Source organism: Vicugna pacos, chromosome 9 (genome assembly GCF_048564905.1).
Source record: "Vicugna pacos chromosome 9, VicPac4, whole genome shotgun sequence".
NCBI classification, from domain to species: domain Eukaryota; kingdom Metazoa; phylum Chordata; class Mammalia; order Artiodactyla; family Camelidae; genus Vicugna; species Vicugna pacos.
In genome coordinates this window covers 11,586,430-11,605,459 of record NC_132995.1, presented here as the reverse complement: position 1 = coordinate 11,605,459, position 19,030 = coordinate 11,586,430, and the positions used below count along the sequence as shown (strand labels likewise).

Here is a 19,030-nt window from a genome sequence, read left to right as displayed (position 1 = left end):
AGGGGCCTGGCCTGAGGGCCACTTGAAGTCAGGCAGCAATTTCATGATTAGAGGGGAGACTGCCTTTCCTCACAGCCCCTTGAAAATGAGCCGCTGCCCTAGGCCTTGAACAAGGGAGAGACAGTGGTCCTCCAAGTTCCTTAGAATGAGTGACAAGCCTGTGTGCACGAGTGACCAGTATTTTGTACAACAAAACCAAGAGCAGAAGGAAGTACTCGTTAGTCAAAGAAGCTGAAGATCGTACAAGGCAAGAGTTGACCGACATGCTGCCCCGGAGGCCTGCCTGCTGGGAGGGCAGGCAGGGGTGTGGAAGAGACGGCGGGGGACAGGGAACTGGGTCCCAGCAGAGGGGAGCCAGCTTTCAGAACAATAAACTAGTTCTGTCACTCATGACTGAGAAATGGCTGGGAAAGAATTTTCTTTTGATACTTGCCAATAGTTCTATCTGTAGAGAGGGAAAATGTACGTAGGAGAAATAAGTAAAAAAAAAGACCAGACACCAAAAAGAAAAAAATAAGGCTGAATGATACTAAACTGTCCACACATCCCCCATTAGGGAACCACAACACAATGTTAGGTGGTTCAACCCAGTATCTGTTGACCCACTTACGGATTTTGTTTATGTCTATAAAAGCCAGGTGACCTGTTCTTACTGAGCTCCAGGGCTTGCTGAACAAAGTGGCAACCGAGCCCATAGGCCCCGGTTCACACCCGGATGCTCTGCTTCTCAAAATGGCCTCACTTGCGTGAGATCACGCTTCCTAAGAAGGCGCGGGAGTACTGTCAGCACAAGTACCAAGGGCGGGCACAGAATCTGGGAGCCCATAAGCCACGTACATCTGCCCATGAGGGCAAGGATTTTGTCTACTCGTACATAGTTCAACTCAGCACCTAGGCAGGTACGTGGTAGGTATCTGGGGATGACTTAGCAAGGCAGCCCAAGTCCTGAGTGGCCCCGGATCCAGTGCACACCCAGACAGAGCGCACAGAGGCCCGGTGCACGCCCAGTGCACACAGACACCCAGTGCACACGGACACCTGGTGTACACCCAGACGGAGCAGCGCTGGCCTCTTCCCTTCCCTGACTCAGTGCCTCAGGCTGGCATTTCCCAACTAGTTTCACCCATACCCTCTTTGGAACAAATAATAACATAAATCCCTATCCCTACATGAATACTCCTGTTTCTCAAAAAATGGGGGCTGGGGGAGTATAGCCCATGATATGCTTTATCAGAGCATCACTGTCCTCTTAGAAAGTTTAAAATGCTGACTTTGGGTGTATGACCATGAATTAAAAAAAAACAAGTCAACCCCCTAAGACATGCTGAATATACAAAACAAATAAATAAGTATGTATATACCTCACACACAGAGATCCTGAGGGACTGTCATGAAAAAAGCAACCTGCAGACCAAGACGTGGAGCATGCTATCATCTCTGTTTACAAGGGGGGAGAACACAGTCCATCAACAGTGGCCCGAATGAATGGGAGATGAGCTTCCACACCGCGGGAGGGAGCACCAGAAGCAGGCCTTGGGGCCTCTCTGGGCCACAGAGCTGGTGATGAGAGCTGGGACTCAAACAGCAACTCCACCACCCGAATGAGCTCAGGCCTCCCAGCTCGACCCCCTCCTCGGTACGCTGGGGGCGCTGAGACGCTGGTGAGCTGCTGTGTGCAAAGCCTGAACCTGGGCAAAGTGCTCGACTCAAAGAAGGGGTTAAAGACACTGGCGGGGCCGGTGGGGCCTGGACCCATCCCATCTGGAGCCAGAACCCACAGGGATGCGGAGGCTGGTCTGGGTAACTCTCCCGCTGCCTGACAAGCCCCTGATCCTGTTCCAACTGGACCGAGGTGGCAAGGTTGCAGCACTCAGAATTCCAGAGGAAAAGCAAGGGCCCCCATCCAGGACACTCCTCAAGGGTTTGCAACATGATGTCTGGGACAGAGGGGAGCTCCCACCCAGGGCTGGGGCTGACATGCCTTCCACCCCTCAAAGGAGAGTCCCAGGGGAAAGAGCCTGCTGCCCCCGCTCCAGGACAGGCTGAGAAAAATAACAGTTCCACAAACACCACCTCATTCCACGCTCCTCAAGAGGGTTGGCGGGGAGCGTGTTTCTGGCATGGAAACAGGTGCATGGAGGTGGAGCCACGTGGGAGGTCACACAGCCATGAGTTGGCGGAGTGGAGACCCAGGCCCAGGCTCCACTCCTTTGGGCACCAAACCGCCACACCCTGATGAAAGCTGCAGCTTCCGCCTGGGCCAGGCCCCAGAGGATCAAGCAGGGTGTTGTAGCAGGAAGGCTCAGGGAGCAACGGACACCATCCCATGGAGCCTAGGAGCCGGGCAAAGGAAAGCTGTCTCTTGGGAATCATGACCTGGACCACCTCTCCAAGAGGGCCTCCCTGATGAAACAGTAGCACAAATGCCCTCCTCCGGCACGCAGAGCACACTGTGGCCAGACTCAGTTGGAAGTGTTTTACATGACGCAACTCCTGAGTCCTCCCCGCAACCCTGTGAAGTAGGTACTATAATTCACCTCACCCTACAGACAAGGAGACATAAGGCAGAGAGGGGCTGGCATCTGCCCAGTGATGGGCGGCAATCAGAGGCCTAGGGGCGCAAACCCAGCTACACTCCCCTGGGCAGCACTGGGCAGGCTGCAGTGCAGGCCCGGGAGCAGGGAGTTGGCCTGCAAACTGGCCGTGGGGCCCCAAGCGGCCTCACTCCTGGGGCCTCCGTCTGCCTCCCATGTCCCCTGGGCATGGCACAGTGGCTGAGAAGAGACTCTGGAACTGGATGGCCTGGAGTGAATCCAAGCTCTGCCCCTTCCTAGAGACAACACTGGGCAGGCCATCTGACTTTCTGTGCCCTCGGTGGGCTGACACGTGGAGCAGGGACCAAAGAACCGTAGAAGGCTGTAGTGAGACACCAAACAGAAAACGCTGAGGGTAGTGCCTGGCACAGAGTAAACACCTCAAAGGGCTGTGCGAATGTCACCCAGCCAGCCAGCCAACTCATCCTGAGTGCCCTCGGTGCACCAGGACTTGTTCTGGGTACTGAAGGTGCAGCAGGGGACAAGCTCTGTTGGAGTTCCGGGCCTAACAGAGAAGACAAGTGTGCAAAAGCTCCAAGGCAGGGACTGGAAAGGAAGCCCCTTCTCAGAGGGTGATCAGGGAAGGCCTCTCCAAGGAGGTGGCATGTAAGGCAGGACCTGGAAGATGTCCCTGGAACATGGTGCCAAGAACAGGCACTTGGCACATAGCTGTGAAATCAATGAAATGGAGGGAAGGAGGCAGCCCTGTGAAGTGCCAAAAGGGAAAAGAATCCAGACTGAGGGACCAGCACCTCGAAGGCCCTGAGGAGGGAGCCCAGGGTGTCTGTGGAAGGCACAGCAGGTGCCAGCATGGCTGGAGCTGACAGAGATGAGGGTAGAACAGAGGACTGGCCACAATGGGCTCCATGAGGCACTGTGTGAGGAATTTACGTCTTAATCCTTAACATCACAGGAAGTCGTGGAAGGGTGTACGCAGGGGGAGTCAGGATTCGATTTCTGCTTTAAGTCAGCAGCTGCTGTGTGGGGTACAGACTAGGAGTCAAGAGAGGAAGCACAAGGGGACTGTGGCAGTGAACATGGCAGAGGTGCCGGTGGCAGAGGAGATGGAGGAGAGAAAAGGCACCAACAAGCACAATTCCATGGGGCGCCTGGGCCAGGTGCCTCCACATCTATTTCCTCTTTCACTCCTCACGACAGTCCAGGGAACTGAGCTGCACTGAAAAGGGGCACAGTGGCTGGGCTGACTCCAGACCCTGGGCCCCAGCTCTGGGCTACCCTGCTGAGCAGGACCAACTGCACCAACAGGGGAGCTCAGTGACCTGGAGGTGGTGGGCCTGTCCTCATCGCAGCCTCAGGAATAACCGCTGCCTGTTGGCCTGATGGTGGATGGGGACCTCTCTACCTAACTAGGGCCCTCCTCTGATCCAGAGGGGTGTTCACAGCTGGAGGGCAGCTGGGGTCCCTCTGTGTTCAGACACCCTCAGGTGGGCTGACTTGGCAATCCAGGCCCAGCCCTGGATGGCAGGGAAACCTAGGCTCTTAAGATCTTCTTTTATTCTATAACTCTCTGTGCCTCAGTTTCACCACTGTGCCTGTTTAACAGGTGAGGAACTCCCTCCTAGAAATGCTGTGAAGATACAATGAGTGAATATATGTAAAGACCTTAGGACAGGGTCTGGTTGAACAGAATACGTTCTAATTATTCTTTTATTCATTCAACAAACATTTACTGAACACCTTATTATGTTCCTGGCACAAATAAATAAATTTAAAATGCGGGGGAAGGGTACAGCTCAAGTGGTAGAGTACATGCTTAGCATGCACAAGATCCTCGGTTCAATCCCCAGTACCTCCTCTAAAAATAAATAAGTAGACCTAATTACCTCCCCCCACCCCCCAATAAAAGTAAATAAAATGTCACTCCTGGTAGGAAGGACAGGTGCTCTGAAGAGTAAAGCAGGGTAAGGCTAATAGTCATGGAAGGCAGGGCAGGACACTGAGAAGGTAGTATCTGAGCAGAGACCTCACAAAGATAAGGAGAGAGTCATAATGATATCTAGGGCAAGAGGATTCTAAGTAAAGGGAACAGCAAGTGCAAAGGTCCGGAGGTAGGAAGTGTGCTTGGTATGTTTAAGGAACAGCATGGAGACCAGGGTAGCTAAAGTGAGGGAACTAGTGGTAGAAATGATCCTGGAGAGGAGATCAGATCATGTAGGACTTTGTAGAAGAGGACATAGACTTTGGACTTTACTGCAAATGGGACTAAAAGTCACTCAGAATTCTAAGCAGAGAAATTACATGATAGGATTTACATTAAAAATATCACACTAATGTGATACACTGTGAAGTATACCTGCCAAGACCATGGGTTTACAAATTTCTTCTGCAAAGGGCCAAACTGTAACTATTTCAGGCCTTGCAAGTCACACGGTCTCTATCACAACTACGCAGTTCTGCCACAAGACAGCAAAAGCAGCCGTAGATAATGTGTAAAGAGCATGGTTGTGTTCCAATAAAACTTTATGTATAAAAATAGGGAAAGCAGGCCATAGTTCGCCAATGTTGCACCAGACCTAATTTCTGGTTTACAGGAAATGTAGGCACAGAGGAACAAATAAAACAGTGCCAAAAGACAATAATATGACTCATCCAGAGCGTGGAATATTCTACAAGACAATTAGCCTGACTTGTCAAAAAAAAAAATGTGGGGGTTGGAGGGGGAGAGAGACAAAAGCTGAACTAAATTAAAATATGCCAGAAACAATGTGTATACCTTGGTTTTTCAACTCTTGGTTTGAAGAACAACATTTTGAAGACAACTGGGGAAATTCAAGTGTGGCATGGATCTGGAGGGGATGTTAATAAATATATATTATAAATATTCATCTCTTGTGTGACAATGGCACTATGACTCTGTAGGAGACAGTCCTTATTCTTAGGTGATGCTGGCTGATGTACTTATGAAGGAGGAAAGTGTCCCAAAGTGTGAACAGAAGTTCAAGAAGCATAAAATACAGCCAGAGGAGGCAAACATGGCAGATGCCAAACTGCTGAGCCTAGGTGCAGGGCGTCTAGCTGTTCACTTGTTACCCTATTCTTTCCACTATTCTGTCTGTCTGAAACACCAAGTTGGCAGGGGGCAGGGAATGGCGGAATCGCAGTAGCTGCCCTGGGGAGAGCTGACTGGGGAGGGAAGGGGAGGCTACCAGGAGCCCAGTGAGCAGGCCGCTATAGCACCCAGGCAACGACCAGTCACCAGTGTGGCCCCTGTCGGCCCTCTGCCCACTCCTCCCCAGGTTCAGGCCCGAGCAGGGCAGTGAGGACAGCCAGGCGCAGAGCGGTCTCCCTCTTCCACGTTTCTCTGCAGTTACGGTCAGGAATCTGGGGTTTGGTCTCAGAACAATCCCAGCAGATTTCTCTCCAGTGGCAACGGCAGGTGCTAAGAAAAGGAGGAAGGCAGGGGCTCTGCAGCCCCACTCCAGTCTTAGTAAAGGGATCCTCCCCACACTGCAGAGCACGGCATCCCACTAAAATGGAAACCAGAGCAGGTCTCTTGCACTTTGCCAGCTCCCCACAGCTACTGCTCCAGGCTTGCAAAGTGTGTGCCAGGTACTGCTGAATCCAGTGCTTCCTGTTTATCATCCCCCGGAATCTTTCAGCAACCCTGTGACAAACCCCAATTGATTCACTGCTTGCCAAGCCCTGTGAGGACCTCCATTTGGAGTCCAGGCACCTGCTGAGCTCGCCAGCTTCAAGGCCTCCAGTTCCCCTCTTCCAAGACCCCTGGCTATTGATTCTCTGTGATCTCTGAGATGACAAGCTGTCTCGCCTCCTGGCCTCAGCATACGCTGGTCCCTTTTCCTGAAACTACCTCTTCTTCCTATCTCCGTGGCCAACTCCTATGCACTCCTCAAAACTCAGCTCAGCACCCTAGACTCTATGCACCTTTTGATCTCAATTTGCTTTTACTGGCAGTCCATGTTTCCTGTGCCCAGTTTTCATCTGAGTAACACCTCAGCTGGCCTGACATGGTTATTGTGCCCCCCTATGGGACAAGAATATTTTTAACCTTGTGAAGCTATGTAATGATAATTACAGTATAGATTACGGCAATATGTCTTATGATACTGTTTTGCATATGTTCTAGATACGCACTGTCCACGAGGGTAGCAACTAGCTATGACTATTTAAATTTAAACTAATTAAATAAAATACAAAGTTCCATTTCTCAGTCACATTAACCACATTTCAAATGCTCAAAGGGCACATGTGACTAGTGGCTACCCTCTTGGACACCACAGGCATTGAACATTTCTGTTATGGCAGAAAACTTCTCTTGAACCACACTGTTTTAGGGTTCTCCAGAGGATCACCTGAATCCTCACCCCACAGAAAAACTAATGGAGTGTTCCTTAAAGTGAGGGCCTTCAAAGGGACAAAGTAGGGAAAAAATATCTGCTACTCATTACAAAGGGCTAAGCTCCCTAATATACAAAAAGCTTTCAGAAATAAATAAGAAAAGGACCAAGTACCCCAAAGGATATGAACAGACAGGTCAGAAAGGGAAACTCACATGGCACTTGAACACATGAAAGAACACCCAAACTCACCAAAGAAAAAAGACAGTTAAAAACACCCAAAGGTGCCATCTCCCACTGATCAGACTGGTAAAGACCTAAACATCTGAAAACACAAGGCTGTGAGGACACTCTCAGACATGGCTAAAATAGAAGCATTACTCAGAATTACAAATGCATATTCCCTGTGACCCAGCAATCCCATATCTAAGAATTCACTTTCCAGATTTACCTGAACATATGTCAAACAAGATAAGCACAAGGTATCTCCCTGTGGCACTGCTTCTAATGAGCCCCAAAGGCTGGAAACAATCCCAGTCATCATTAATAAAGAACTGCTCAACAAACTCGGGGACACAGATGTGCAGCTGTTAAAAAGAAAGAAAAGAAAAAGTGCAGCAGCAGCAGCAGCTCCATGTATACTGAAGCAGAGAGAGTCCCCAAGATACAGTCAGTAAAAAACAAATTCAGAACAGTCTGTGTACAATGCCACCTTTTGTGTAAAGGGAAAAACAAAGGGAGGAGGGCACAGAAGTCTCTATGGGAACGAGCCTGTCCGTGCCCACCGGGAAGAAGCTCCTGTAGGACACACAAGAACAGCAGTGAACCTGGGGTGGGGTGGGGGCGTGTGGAGCAGAAGTGAGAGTGAAGCTTTCACTAGATACCTCCTCATGCTGTTTGATTTTTGAACTAGGTGGATCTATATCTCTTCTGACTATTAAATTGATCTAAATCTGACTCTCTGGACCTCCCCCCTCAAAATCAGTAGAGATGCTCATAAAAATGCAGCTCCCTGACCCTTTGCAGACCTCCTCCAATCAGGGGCCCTAAAGTGGCCCAAGCGCCTCATTGTGAACAAGCCCCACTGTGATTCCAACACATCCTCCAGTGTGAGGAAACAGAGGGGGTCTACAGACTGAGACCCCTGCTCTTCCTAGCTCACAGAAGGGCTGAATGGGAAACTCCTAAGCAGGGCCAGGAGAATCTGTCCATCTGTGCCCGTTCTCACACAGGGCCTGGCCCCTCTCAAAGGGCAGCCACACAGAGGCCCAGACTTGCCTCTCATCCGGAGAGTCTACATGGAAGGTCCTCTCAATGACTGTGGTCCACTGCAGGCAGCGTATGACAAAGGTGTTGGGCCGTGGTCTCTCGGTCTTCATCAGCTGGCATTCTGCAGAAGACGGGTGAGAGCAGGGAGGGTGAGGGGCAGCCCTGCCAGCCTGCAGCCCACATTCCCCCAGACTCCTCCTGAGTGCCAGCCCCATGACACTTTAGTGACCCAGGCATCCCTGGCCTTGCCCCCACAGGGCTCAAGGTCCTGTGTGTGTGTGTGTGTGAGAAAGTGTGTGAATGTGCGTGAGTGTGCACACACACGCGCGCATGTGTGTGTAAGGGGGACAGCCTACCAGTGATGGATCAGTGGTCAGGGCTGTGATGGGGGGCAGGGTGAGCTCAAGAGGCAGCCAACCCAGTTCAGGGGCTCAGGAGGGTTTCCCAGAGGAAGGGGCATCTCTGCACTGAACCATGAAGGCGGAAAGGTACATTCTGCACAGAAGCCGAGAGGTGAGGGAGGTCCAACATACTTAGGGAACAGCAAATCTGGTGTGAGGAAGGGAGAAGAGAGAGACAGGCAGCAGAGGTGGGCAGGGGCAGCTTGCAGAGCTCAGGGGCATGGTGAGGAATCTGCACTTTGTCCCGAGGACAGCAGGGGGCCACAGAAGGCTTTAAATAGGGGAGGGATATAAACAGATTTAGACAGATCCCTCTGGCTGCTGAGTGGAGGGTGAGAGAGAATGGAGGCTGGAGCCCAGGGAGGAGGCTGGGGTTACACCAGAGTGGGGCAGGGGAAGGGAGGGAAAGGCAGGCAGGCAGGCCACAGGAGAGGTGGGGAGAGGCATCTAGGATGAGGGGGCAACCGGGCCCTCCCTGAGAAGAAGACAGGGAGAAGACTGGGGAGGAAAAGGGGACTTTGGGACATCGTGGGTATCCCACATGGGACACAGAGGATACAGGATACCCAGGGAGAAACATGCAGGAAGCCACTCAGGACAGGTGGGGAGTTCAGGCGGGAAGCCAGGGCTGGGAACAGCCAAGCTGGGGTCACCACACACGGGAAAGCAACCAGGACAAGGCTTTAGGCAGGACAGAGAGGGCAGTGGGGCTGGATTCCAGAGCAAGCAGATGGGGGTGTCCTTGAAAGGTGAGGCTGGAGAAGAGGCTAGAGCAGGGAGCCAGTGGGGAGAAGACAGTGGCCTGGGCTACAGAGTGGCAGGGGAGATGACTGTCAAAGGACAAGGATATGGTGACCAATCAGGTCAGCAGGGAAGGAAGGTGGCAGGGGTCGAGGGCAGGATCGTGGTACTGTGAGGCCCAGGCCAGGGCTTTGTGCCTGACAAACTTTCACTGGTCAGAGTCCAGCCAGAAGGCACCACTTCGGGTAGCACAGAGTTGGGGACGGAAGGCTGGGCGATGCACTAGCCTCTCTCTTTCCAGTACAGCCCCCTGGGCCCAGGTGACACGGAGATGGGGCAAGGGAAGGGTGGGAAACAGATCTGAGGGCAAACAGGCCCAGACAGGCCCACAGCCCAAGAACGATCAAGCCCCATGTGCCCCCAAGACCTGCCAGTTGCTCTTTGAGCCCACCTAGAGACCCACCTGCAACAGAGAAGTTGTTTAAGGGGGGCAGGGTCTGGTCAGGGGCTTCGGGCCGCTCCTTGTATCCAATGAAGGAGCCATCGCTCTTCAGCAGGAAGTACCGGGGCCTCCAGGTCTTGATGTATTCACCTGAACCGAGCCGGGGGGGGGGGTCAGGGCAGTCATCCAGCGTGACAGTGCCTCACAAGGGGCACCACGCTGGGAGGAGGACGGACAAGAGGGTGGGCAGGAGAGTGCATCTCCCAGAGAAGCCCTTGAAGTGGCCCCTGCTGACGCAGGCTAGGCCCAGTGATCCAGAGGTCAGATCTGGCAGGAAGGCGCCTGCAGCAGTGTCCCAGGGCACCAGCTGCCTCAGAGTGTGGCCAGGGAGCCATCCTTGCCAGTGCATGGCCCTGTCCCAGGGGAGGCCCAGGCTTCCAAACACACACGCCCTGTGGCCCTGTAAGGCCAAGTCCCATGGGTTGGTATTCACCGGTACAGCTGGGCAGGTGGATCAAATGTCAAAACACTGTGCCAGGCGGGGTGTCACTGCTGCGGTGCCCTCCAAGTGCTCCCTGAGCCCTTCCATTTGTTCTGACCATGAACATCCAAAAGCCCTGAACACACACACACACACACACACACACACACACAAGATGGTGAGATATATCCACGCAAAAATGCATGCATAAAAGTCCGTAGCAATATTATTCATAACAGTAAGGCGGGGAAACTCAAAAGCCCATCAACCAATGAATGGATACACAAGACGGGGCATATCTATACAATGGAATATTATTCAGTCACATAAAGAAATGAAGTACGAATTCACACCACAAGGTGGATGAACTGTAACTTAAACTAAGAGAAAGAAGCCTGTCACAATGTCCACAAATTATGATTCCATTTATATAAAATGTCCAGAATAGGCAAACCTATAGAGATGAAAAGTAGATTAGTGGTTGCCTAGGGCTGAGGGGTGGGGGAGTCTGGGAGGAGACTGGGGGGGGGCGATAGCCAAGGTGGAGGCCAGGCTCCTTTCAGGGTAGTGAGAATGTTCTGAAAGGGGTTGGGTGATGGATGCATAACTCTGAAGATACTAAAAGCCACTGAGCTACAAATGGCTAAATTGCATGGTATGTGAATTATATCTCAAGCTGCTAAAAAACAATAAATAAGATGGCAAATATAAAGCAAACATAAAGCACCCAGGCTTGCGAGGGCCCAGCACACCAATAAATAAATAATGCTCTTTATCATCAGCCCACTGGGCAAGCAAGGAGTGTGCCAAACCCTCACTCGTGGCTAATGGGGAGGCAGGATGGCAGGGTGGGTGCCAGTAAGTCACCTCACTTCTCTAAGTCTTTGTTTCCTCTTATGAGGATACCCATTAACTGATGATTAACTCCACCTCTAGTGGAGCTCTGTGCCAGGCACTGTCCTAAGTATTTTACAGGTTTTAACTTAAGTTAAAACGTAAGATACTAAATGATCCGATATATATAAAGTTCAAAAACTAGCAAATCCTCCAATGCAACAGCACAATAAAAGGATTACACACCATAACCAAGTGGCTTTTATCCCAGGACTGCAAGGGTGGTTCAAATCTATGAAAATCAATCAATGCAATACACATCCATAGAATGAAAGAAAAAATAACAAGATCATCTCAACTGACGTAGAAAAAGCATTCGACAAAACCCAACACCCTTTCATGATAAAAAGTACTCAGCAAGCTAGGAATAGAAGGGAATTTCCTCCACAGGGTAAACAGCATCTACGAAAAACCCACAGTTAACGTTATACTCAATGAAAAAGACTCAAAGCCTTCCCCTAAGATCAGGAACAAGACAAAGATGTCCACTGTCACCACTGCTATTAAACACGGTAAAGGAAGTTCTAGCCAGAGAAAAAGAAAAAGAGACAAACAGCATCCAAGTGAAAAGGAATAAACAAAACCATCTTTATTTGCAGATAACATGATCCTGTATATAGAAAATTACAAAAAATCCACAGAACAATTACTAGAGCTAACAAATCCAGCAAGATCAACACACAAAAATATGTTCTGTTTCTATAATCAGCAATGAATAATCCAAAAAGGAAATTAAGAATACAATTCCATTTACAATAGCACAAGGAGGAAAAGATTTACATCCTAAAAAGTACATAATGCTGCTGAAACAAATTAAGGACCTAAACAAATGCAAAGACAACCTGTGTTCATGGACTAGAAGACTTGATATTAAGATTGCAATACCACTGAAAGCAGTCTACAAATTCAACACATCCCCTATCAAATTCCAACAGCCTTTTTTGCAGTTGAGGAAAAGGTCAATCCAAATAATTTACATAGAATTCAAATTTCACATGGCAACTGGTTCCAACAGCCAAGCAATTTTGAAAAAGAAGAACAAAGTAAAGGACTTACACTTCCTGATTTTGAAGCTTACTACACCGTAATCAAATTAGTGTGGTGTAAGGACAGACATGTAAGACCAATGGAACAGAACTGAGAATGAAAAAATAAACCTACACACCTATGCTCAACTGATTTTTCAACAACAGTACCAAGACCATTCCATGGGGGGAGACCAGTCTATTAAACAAACGGTGCTGCAACAACTGGATATTCACCCGCAAAAGCAGAGACATGGACCCCTACCTCACGTGATATAAAAAATTAACTCAAAATGGATCTACCTAAATATAAGAGCTAAAACAATAAAACTCTTAGAAGAACACACTGGAGTAAATCTTCATGACCCCGGATTTGGCAGCAGATTCTTAGTACAAGCAACAAAAGAAAAAAAAAAAAAGATAGAGTGGACTTATTGAAATAAAAAAGTTTTGTGCAAACGATGTTATTAAGAAAATTAAAAGACAACAAACCGAATGGACAAAAATATTTGTAAATCATTTATCTGATAAGAGTCTAGTATTCAGAGTATGTAAAAAACTCTTACAACTCAGCAATACAAAGACAGTCGGATTAAAAAAGGGTGAAGGACTTAAATAGGCATTTCTCCAAAAATATGCAAATGGCCAACAAGCATATGAAAAGATGCTCAACATCATTAGTCATAAAGGAAATGCAAGTCAAAACCATAACACTTAACATCCACTAGGGTGGCTTTTATTCCAAAAAGGAAAAAAAAACAAAACTGAAAGAAAAAGAGGAACGGGTGTTGGTGAAGGTGTGAAGAAACTGAAATCCTTGTGCACTGCTGGTGAGAATGTAAAATGGTGCAGCCCTATGGAAGTTTGGTGCTGCCTCAAAAAGTTAAATATAGAATATGCTGTAGATTATGCATATAGAATTATGACCCAGATTATATATTCATATAAATATTGTATTTATTATCTAATTACATAGAATATATTAGATTCCACACAGAGAATATACTACCTAGCAATTTTACTTCTAGGTGTGTATCCAAAAAAACCTGAAAACAAGTATTCAAATACTTGTCCACAAATGTTCATAGCAACACTATTTATAACAGCCAAAAGGTAAAAATAACTCACATGTCCATCAACAGATACATGGATAAACAAAACATAGTATACTCATATGATGGAATATTTTTTGGCCATAGAAAGGAATGAATGAATTATATGCTACAGCATAGATCAACCTTAAAAACATTATGCTAAGTGAAAGAAACCAGACACAAAGGGCCACACACTATGCTTGTTTCACTTATATGAAACGTCCAAAATAAGGAAATCCATAAAGACAGAAAACAAATTGGTGGTTGCCAGGGGCTGGGAGGAGGGTGAATGGGAACTGACCACTTAACGAGTACAGGGTTTCCTTTTAGGCTGATAATAATGTTTTGTAATTAGACTAAGGCAGTGGTTACACAACACTGTGAATGTACTAAAGGCCGCTGAATTGTGCACTTTAAAACAGTTAATTTTGTGTTATGTAAATTTTACCTCAATTTTTAAAAGCAAAGCAAAACTTGAAAACTTCACCTATGCTATTGGAGGTTAGGAGAATGGTTACCACTTGGGGGAGGCAAAGGGGCTTCTGGGGACTGACTTATTCTATTTCTTGATCTTAACACAGGCTTTAAAGTGAGCTTATGATTCAGACAATTACCTGTGGTGTTTTATATGTTGGTAACAATCTAAGAAAAAAAAAAGAAACCTAAAGGAAAAATGTCCTCACAACAATCTCATTTCTAGAGATGAGGAAACAGAGGCACAGAGAGGTTCCATTACTGGCCTGAGGCTCACAGCTGTTAACTGGGAGAGCCAGGACTGGAACCCAGGTTTGCGCTGTCCAGAGTCCATGCTCGGGACCACTATGCTGTACACCTCTAAACTGGCAGACAGGGCCTGGCCTGGTGGGGCCGGGCAGAGGGTATACTGAGGCTGTGTCAGATAGGGGACCACACCTGACATGACAGACCCGCCCCTGGAGCAGATCTCACTGAGCGACAAGCAGCCTGTGAGCCGGGCGCTGGTCCAGGAAGGAGGTGGAGGGCTCAAGCTCGAACCTCGGCGCTGCCACCTCCTGGCTGAAACCTTGGGCAAGTCGGTCTTCCTGCCGAGCTTCAGCTTCTGGCCTGCAAGATGGTGCCCATATCACAGGGCAGTAATGGAAACACAAAAAAAACGGGCCTGCCTAGAACAGAGCCCCGTGCCTGGCACAGAGTGGGCACACGGTAAACCAGAGCTGCTGTTATTTTAGGAGTGGGGTGGGGTAGCACAGATGTCCAAAGAGCCACCCTGCCTGCCCACCTCTGCCAGCTGCTGCTCAGAATGACAGGCACTGGGTTCTGCAGAGTGACGCACATGCACGTGTGTCGGGATGGTGCAAACCCAAGGCAAGTGGCTGTCTCAGTAGTTCGTCTGGTCCACATAGATGAACAGAGACACTGAAGGCCTGGTGGGGGCTGGTCCACTTAATGCCATCAGCAACCCTAGACCAGAGACAAAGCCCTGCCCCAGCCACAGTTCTCCGGCCACCTCCAGAGCTCTCACACCCCAGCCTAGGGAGCCTGAGACCTGGCACACCCTGACACACATGCACCACCACCCTCACAAACCCGATCATTCACCCAACAATCAGTTATTGAGCACCTGCTGCATGCCGAGCACTTTTTTAGGGCACTGGGGATATCTCAGTGAACGAGCCAGACAAAAACCCTGCCCTCATGAAGCTGACAATGTCCAGCGGCCTGGGTTGTTAACCCATTTTACAAATGTAAAACCAAGGCTCAGAGAGGCGACAGAGTTTGCCCACAGTCACACTGAGAGGAAGTGGCAGAGGCAGGTTAGAACCTCGGCATCTGCCAAGGTTCAGAAAGCTCCATCAATAACCCCAAACTCAAGGCTCAAGTTGGGCGAGTACGCCAAGGTGCCATGAACGTCATCCTGCCTGGAAAGGACAGCAGGAACCGGGTCTCCCCGGCTCAGTCTGATGGGGGAAGCCTGGCCTGGGAAGCCGCCTCTGTCTCTCATCCCTGCTCCGTGTCTGCAGGCTGGGACAGGGCAGGATGGGCAGGCCCATCTCCTAGTTCCCACAGGGCCAGCCCATCAGCCTCCTCGCCTCCTTCAAACATGCCTGACCCACTCCCCTCTACGGACTCACGGGCTGTCCCCTTCATCCTTGCCCCAGTTAACTGTGGAACTCACTCCCTTGCCTCCTTCAGATCTTTATTGAAACACCTCCTTCTCAGCAAGGCCCTCCCTGACCATCCCGTTTACAACAGCTCCCCCAGCCCACCTCACACCCCTCACTCCTCACATTGCTGGATTTTTTCCCCATGGGCACTCACCACCACTGGACACGCTTGTCTACTCAGCTGCCACCAGCCCTCCCCATAAAGGTAAGACATCAACACGACGATGGGGACTTTTGCCTGTTTGGTTCCCTGCTGTCACCCCAGTGTCTAGAACAGTGCCTGGAACACAGCAGCTGCTCAGTAAATGTCTGCCAAGTGACTGAAAGGACAGAGAGTGGCTACCCCTAGGCCTGGGACCCCCTCCCCGGGCGAAGGTCCGCGGAAGCCAGGGCAGTTGGCCCCCTTCACTCCCTGACGCCTGGACAAACCGACTCTCAGTACGTGCTTCTTTCCAGCCGTCCCTGCACATGGCAGTGAGGCCGTCAAGTGTGGCGGTGTGGGACAGGGGCCTGGGGCCTCAGGTCTAGTCTCTTAAGTCTCTTCCCTGTAAATGACTTTACTTCTCAGCCGCCCACCAGCACAACCAGATCTGGTCACACACTGTCTCACGACAGCCTAGGGAGTTAAAGCTCTCTCCGTGCTGCTGGGGCCCAACGGTTCGATGCTGCATCGCCGCTCTGCCCACCTCCTCCAGCCCGCCCTCACTCACTCTGCTGCAGCCACACTGGCCAACTCTCCATGCAGGCACACTCCTACCTCTGACCTTGCTGTCCCATTCGCTGGGACGCCCCTGCCAGCTCTCTGTGTGGCTCACTTCCTCGCCTCCTCCAGGCCTCTGTTCACTGCACCCTCCTCAGGGCCGCTTCCCCTGACCACCCCATTTCACTCCCGCCCCTTCCCTCTCACAGCTCTCACCACCTCACATATGTCTGTTCATCTGTTTATTGTCTGTCCCCACCCCACAATGGATCGCAAACTCCATGAGGGCACCAGAGTGTCCCCAGAGCCTGGGGCGGCCTGGCATACCACACATGCTCCAGGAGTATTTGCTGAATCAATAAATGCTGTGTTACTTCAGTTAAGGGACTTCTCTGAGGCTCCATTTCTTCATCTATAAAATGGGGTTCGGAATGAGATCACTAATACAGAGGCAGAACTGGAGGCCTGGCCTGGGAGCTCCTGCAGGGGGTCCAGCTGGGCCTGGGCCTGGGCCTGGAGACTCAGGCCCAGACACAGCCCCAGCTCCTCTGCCCAGACCACTCTCAAACATTCCATGAAACAGGCGAGTGAGGAGCTACTGGCCTAGGGCAGGCAGGCAGGGCTCGGAATACTGGCTCCTCAGATGGGAAAGACGCTGCAGCTCTGCCTCAGGAGGAGAGCCAGGCCAGGAGGGGGAAACATGCGATCCCATGGGCAAAAGCAGCCCCTTACCGCGCTTGTGGAGCCAGCCTTCTTTGATGACAGACACCTCGTTCATGGTGGCAGCGTGACACGCTGTCACCTAGTTTGGGACAGCTCAGGGCAGCAGGACATGCAGGAGGCACGGTGGACAGAGCACGGTCTGCAAGACAAGAGAGGAGCCATCAGAGTGGGAAGAGATCTGCCCTCGGGGCCAGTCTGAGCGGGGGAGACGTGGCCGTGTCCCCGGGGACCCCAATCCTGGGGGAAAAGGACACGACCCTGCCTTCAGAGCCCTACTCTGGCAGGAGCAGAGCTTCCTGGTCTGTGTCCAGGCCAGGCCCTGCACATCGGGCACCCATGAACAGAGGCAGCCCCCTCCACCCACCTTCATTTCTGACTAGGGGAAGGCAAGAGAGCAGTGCTCCACCCCCCGCGTCACTCCCATGCCCAATGCTTGAGGTAACCTGGGATGAATCACCTCAGGGAGTGCTTGAAGCCACCAGCATCTGCCTGCCACCCCCGATCACACACACACACAGACATACTCCCTCTCTAACTCATCTCCTTTCCAAACCAAGGAGCCACCAACCTGCACCTTTAACAAACCGAGTCCCCCCACCCCCCGCACCAGGCTACCCCATGTCACTCCCTCAGCCTCAGTCCACTCGTCCCAACAGATGACAGAGGAAACAAAGCTCGGAACTCCCAATTTTGAACAAGAAAGCCACCTACTGTGTATGTGCTTATCTGGGGTCTAGGAGCCGGTCCTGGGGGCTCGACCAAGGCCCTCGTCCCTTCCCCGAGACCTCTGCTTCTGTCCTCAGGGACCAGCAGCCGACAGACTGACGGACGCCGAGGCCGCTGCTTCGTCTCAGGTTCCCGGGGCGGAGGGGAGAAGGGGGGAGGCAGCCACCAGCTGGGCCTCTACCTGGAGCCACAGGCCTGGACAGGGGCCATAGAGCCCAAGGCGCCTTTAGCCTTTCCTGGCTTGGGGTTATTTGCGGACAGCAGGTCAGGAGCCATGGTGGCCCCCAGAGAAGTGGCAGCTGGCTCTGGGGACACCGTGGGCATCAGCTTTCTCTCGTGCCCCAGGGGAGCTGGTGGGCCGGACGCACTACTGCCTGGCATGTGACTGTGGCAAGCTGCCCAGGCCCTGGGCAGAGGGGAGGGAGGTAAATGGGACGAAGAGAAGTGGAGGAAGAGAAGATGGACAGTGACAGGGAAGTAAACAACGGGGTAAGAAATCACATTCTGGACTCTGAGCAGCAAACGCACGGCCCAACAGGGCTCCCTCCCCCAGCAGGCACGGACAGCACCCCAGGGGCTTATACGCACAGAAGGAACAGACCCAGGACCACCACCAGATTCTTGGATCCTACATGTCCCCCCAGTCTGTGCTTCAGTCTCTAATGTGACCAGGGTCTCCATTCCGGCCTCCCGATGATATGGCTCAGGTCCAGCACTGCCCTCTCCCACAAGGACTCGCTCCACATCCTCCCTGGCCTCCCACCCTCCAATCTGTCTCCCATTCAGCAGCTAGAGGGACTCTCACACCTGACCTGTGGCTTCCCACTGCCATGGGATTCCTCAGCTTGGGATTCCAGGCCCCTTAGGACCTGGCCTCTGCCGACCCGCACTCCAGCTGCCTCCCATCACTGCTCAACCACCAGCTTCCTGACTGCCTGGCCTCCTGACCACCTCTTCCACCCTCCCCCAACCCCTTTCCCTTTCTCTTTCCCTCCCCTCCCCTCCCACCCTGGCTTTCTCCCTGGGCTCCCAGCCTCTGCTCTCAATCCCCATACTCCATCTCAATCTGACCCAGTCCCTCCCTGTTCAAAACCCTTCCATGGCTCCCCAGTGTGCTCAGAACACAGAACAAAGTCCTTTCCACCACAAGAAGGCCCTGAATAAGCTGAGGCACCTAGAAAGCCCTCTAGAAAGGCTAATGACCACGATGATGATCATTACACCAGTCACTACCCACCTCTCCAACCCCTCCACCCCCTACTCTCTGCCAGGCTTCTGTCACTCAGGCCCTTCCCTCTGGCCTCATCCCCAGTACCCTCTGTGAGTTCTCCCTCCTCCTCCTCAAGGTCTTAGCTGAATCAATGCCTCCTCCAGGACGCCCTCCTGACCTCAGAGGTTGCATTGAGTGTTCTCTGTACCTCTCCTTGGCCAACTCTCCCCACACCTATAAATGCTAATTCCTATTAGCACCTGTGTC

The 19,030-nt window shown here is 51.2% G+C and overlaps 1 protein-coding gene and 1 long non-coding RNA gene across 4 annotated transcripts in view; one reads left to right on the top strand and one right to left on the bottom strand.

Moving 5' to 3' along the window:
• AKT2 (AKT serine/threonine kinase 2) overlaps positions 1-19,030 on the bottom strand; it is a 45,704-nt gene that overhangs the window by 9,687 nt on the left and 16,987 nt on the right. Inside the window, exons 2-5 of one of the 3 annotated variants that reach the window (XM_072967035.1) lie at positions 17,539-17,959; positions 16,837-16,966; positions 9,788-9,916; positions 8,188-8,303 (exon numbers count right to left, since the gene is read on the bottom strand). In XM_072967035.1, coding sequence (XP_072823136.1) covers positions 8,188-8,303; positions 9,788-9,916; positions 16,837-16,882 — 291 coding nt within the window. In that variant the 5' untranslated portion in view covers positions 16,883-16,966; positions 17,539-17,959. The remainder of the gene's footprint in view (positions 1-8,187; positions 8,304-9,787; positions 9,917-16,836; positions 16,967-17,538; positions 17,960-19,030) is intronic. The other 2 variants (XM_072967034.1, XM_072967036.1) reach the window with 2 other exon arrangements.
• Positions 7,896-12,662, top strand: LOC140698073 (uncharacterized). The gene is made up of 2 exons (XR_012075490.1): positions 7,896-8,316; positions 11,741-12,662. It is a non-coding gene; the product is annotated as an uncharacterized lncRNA (long non-coding RNA).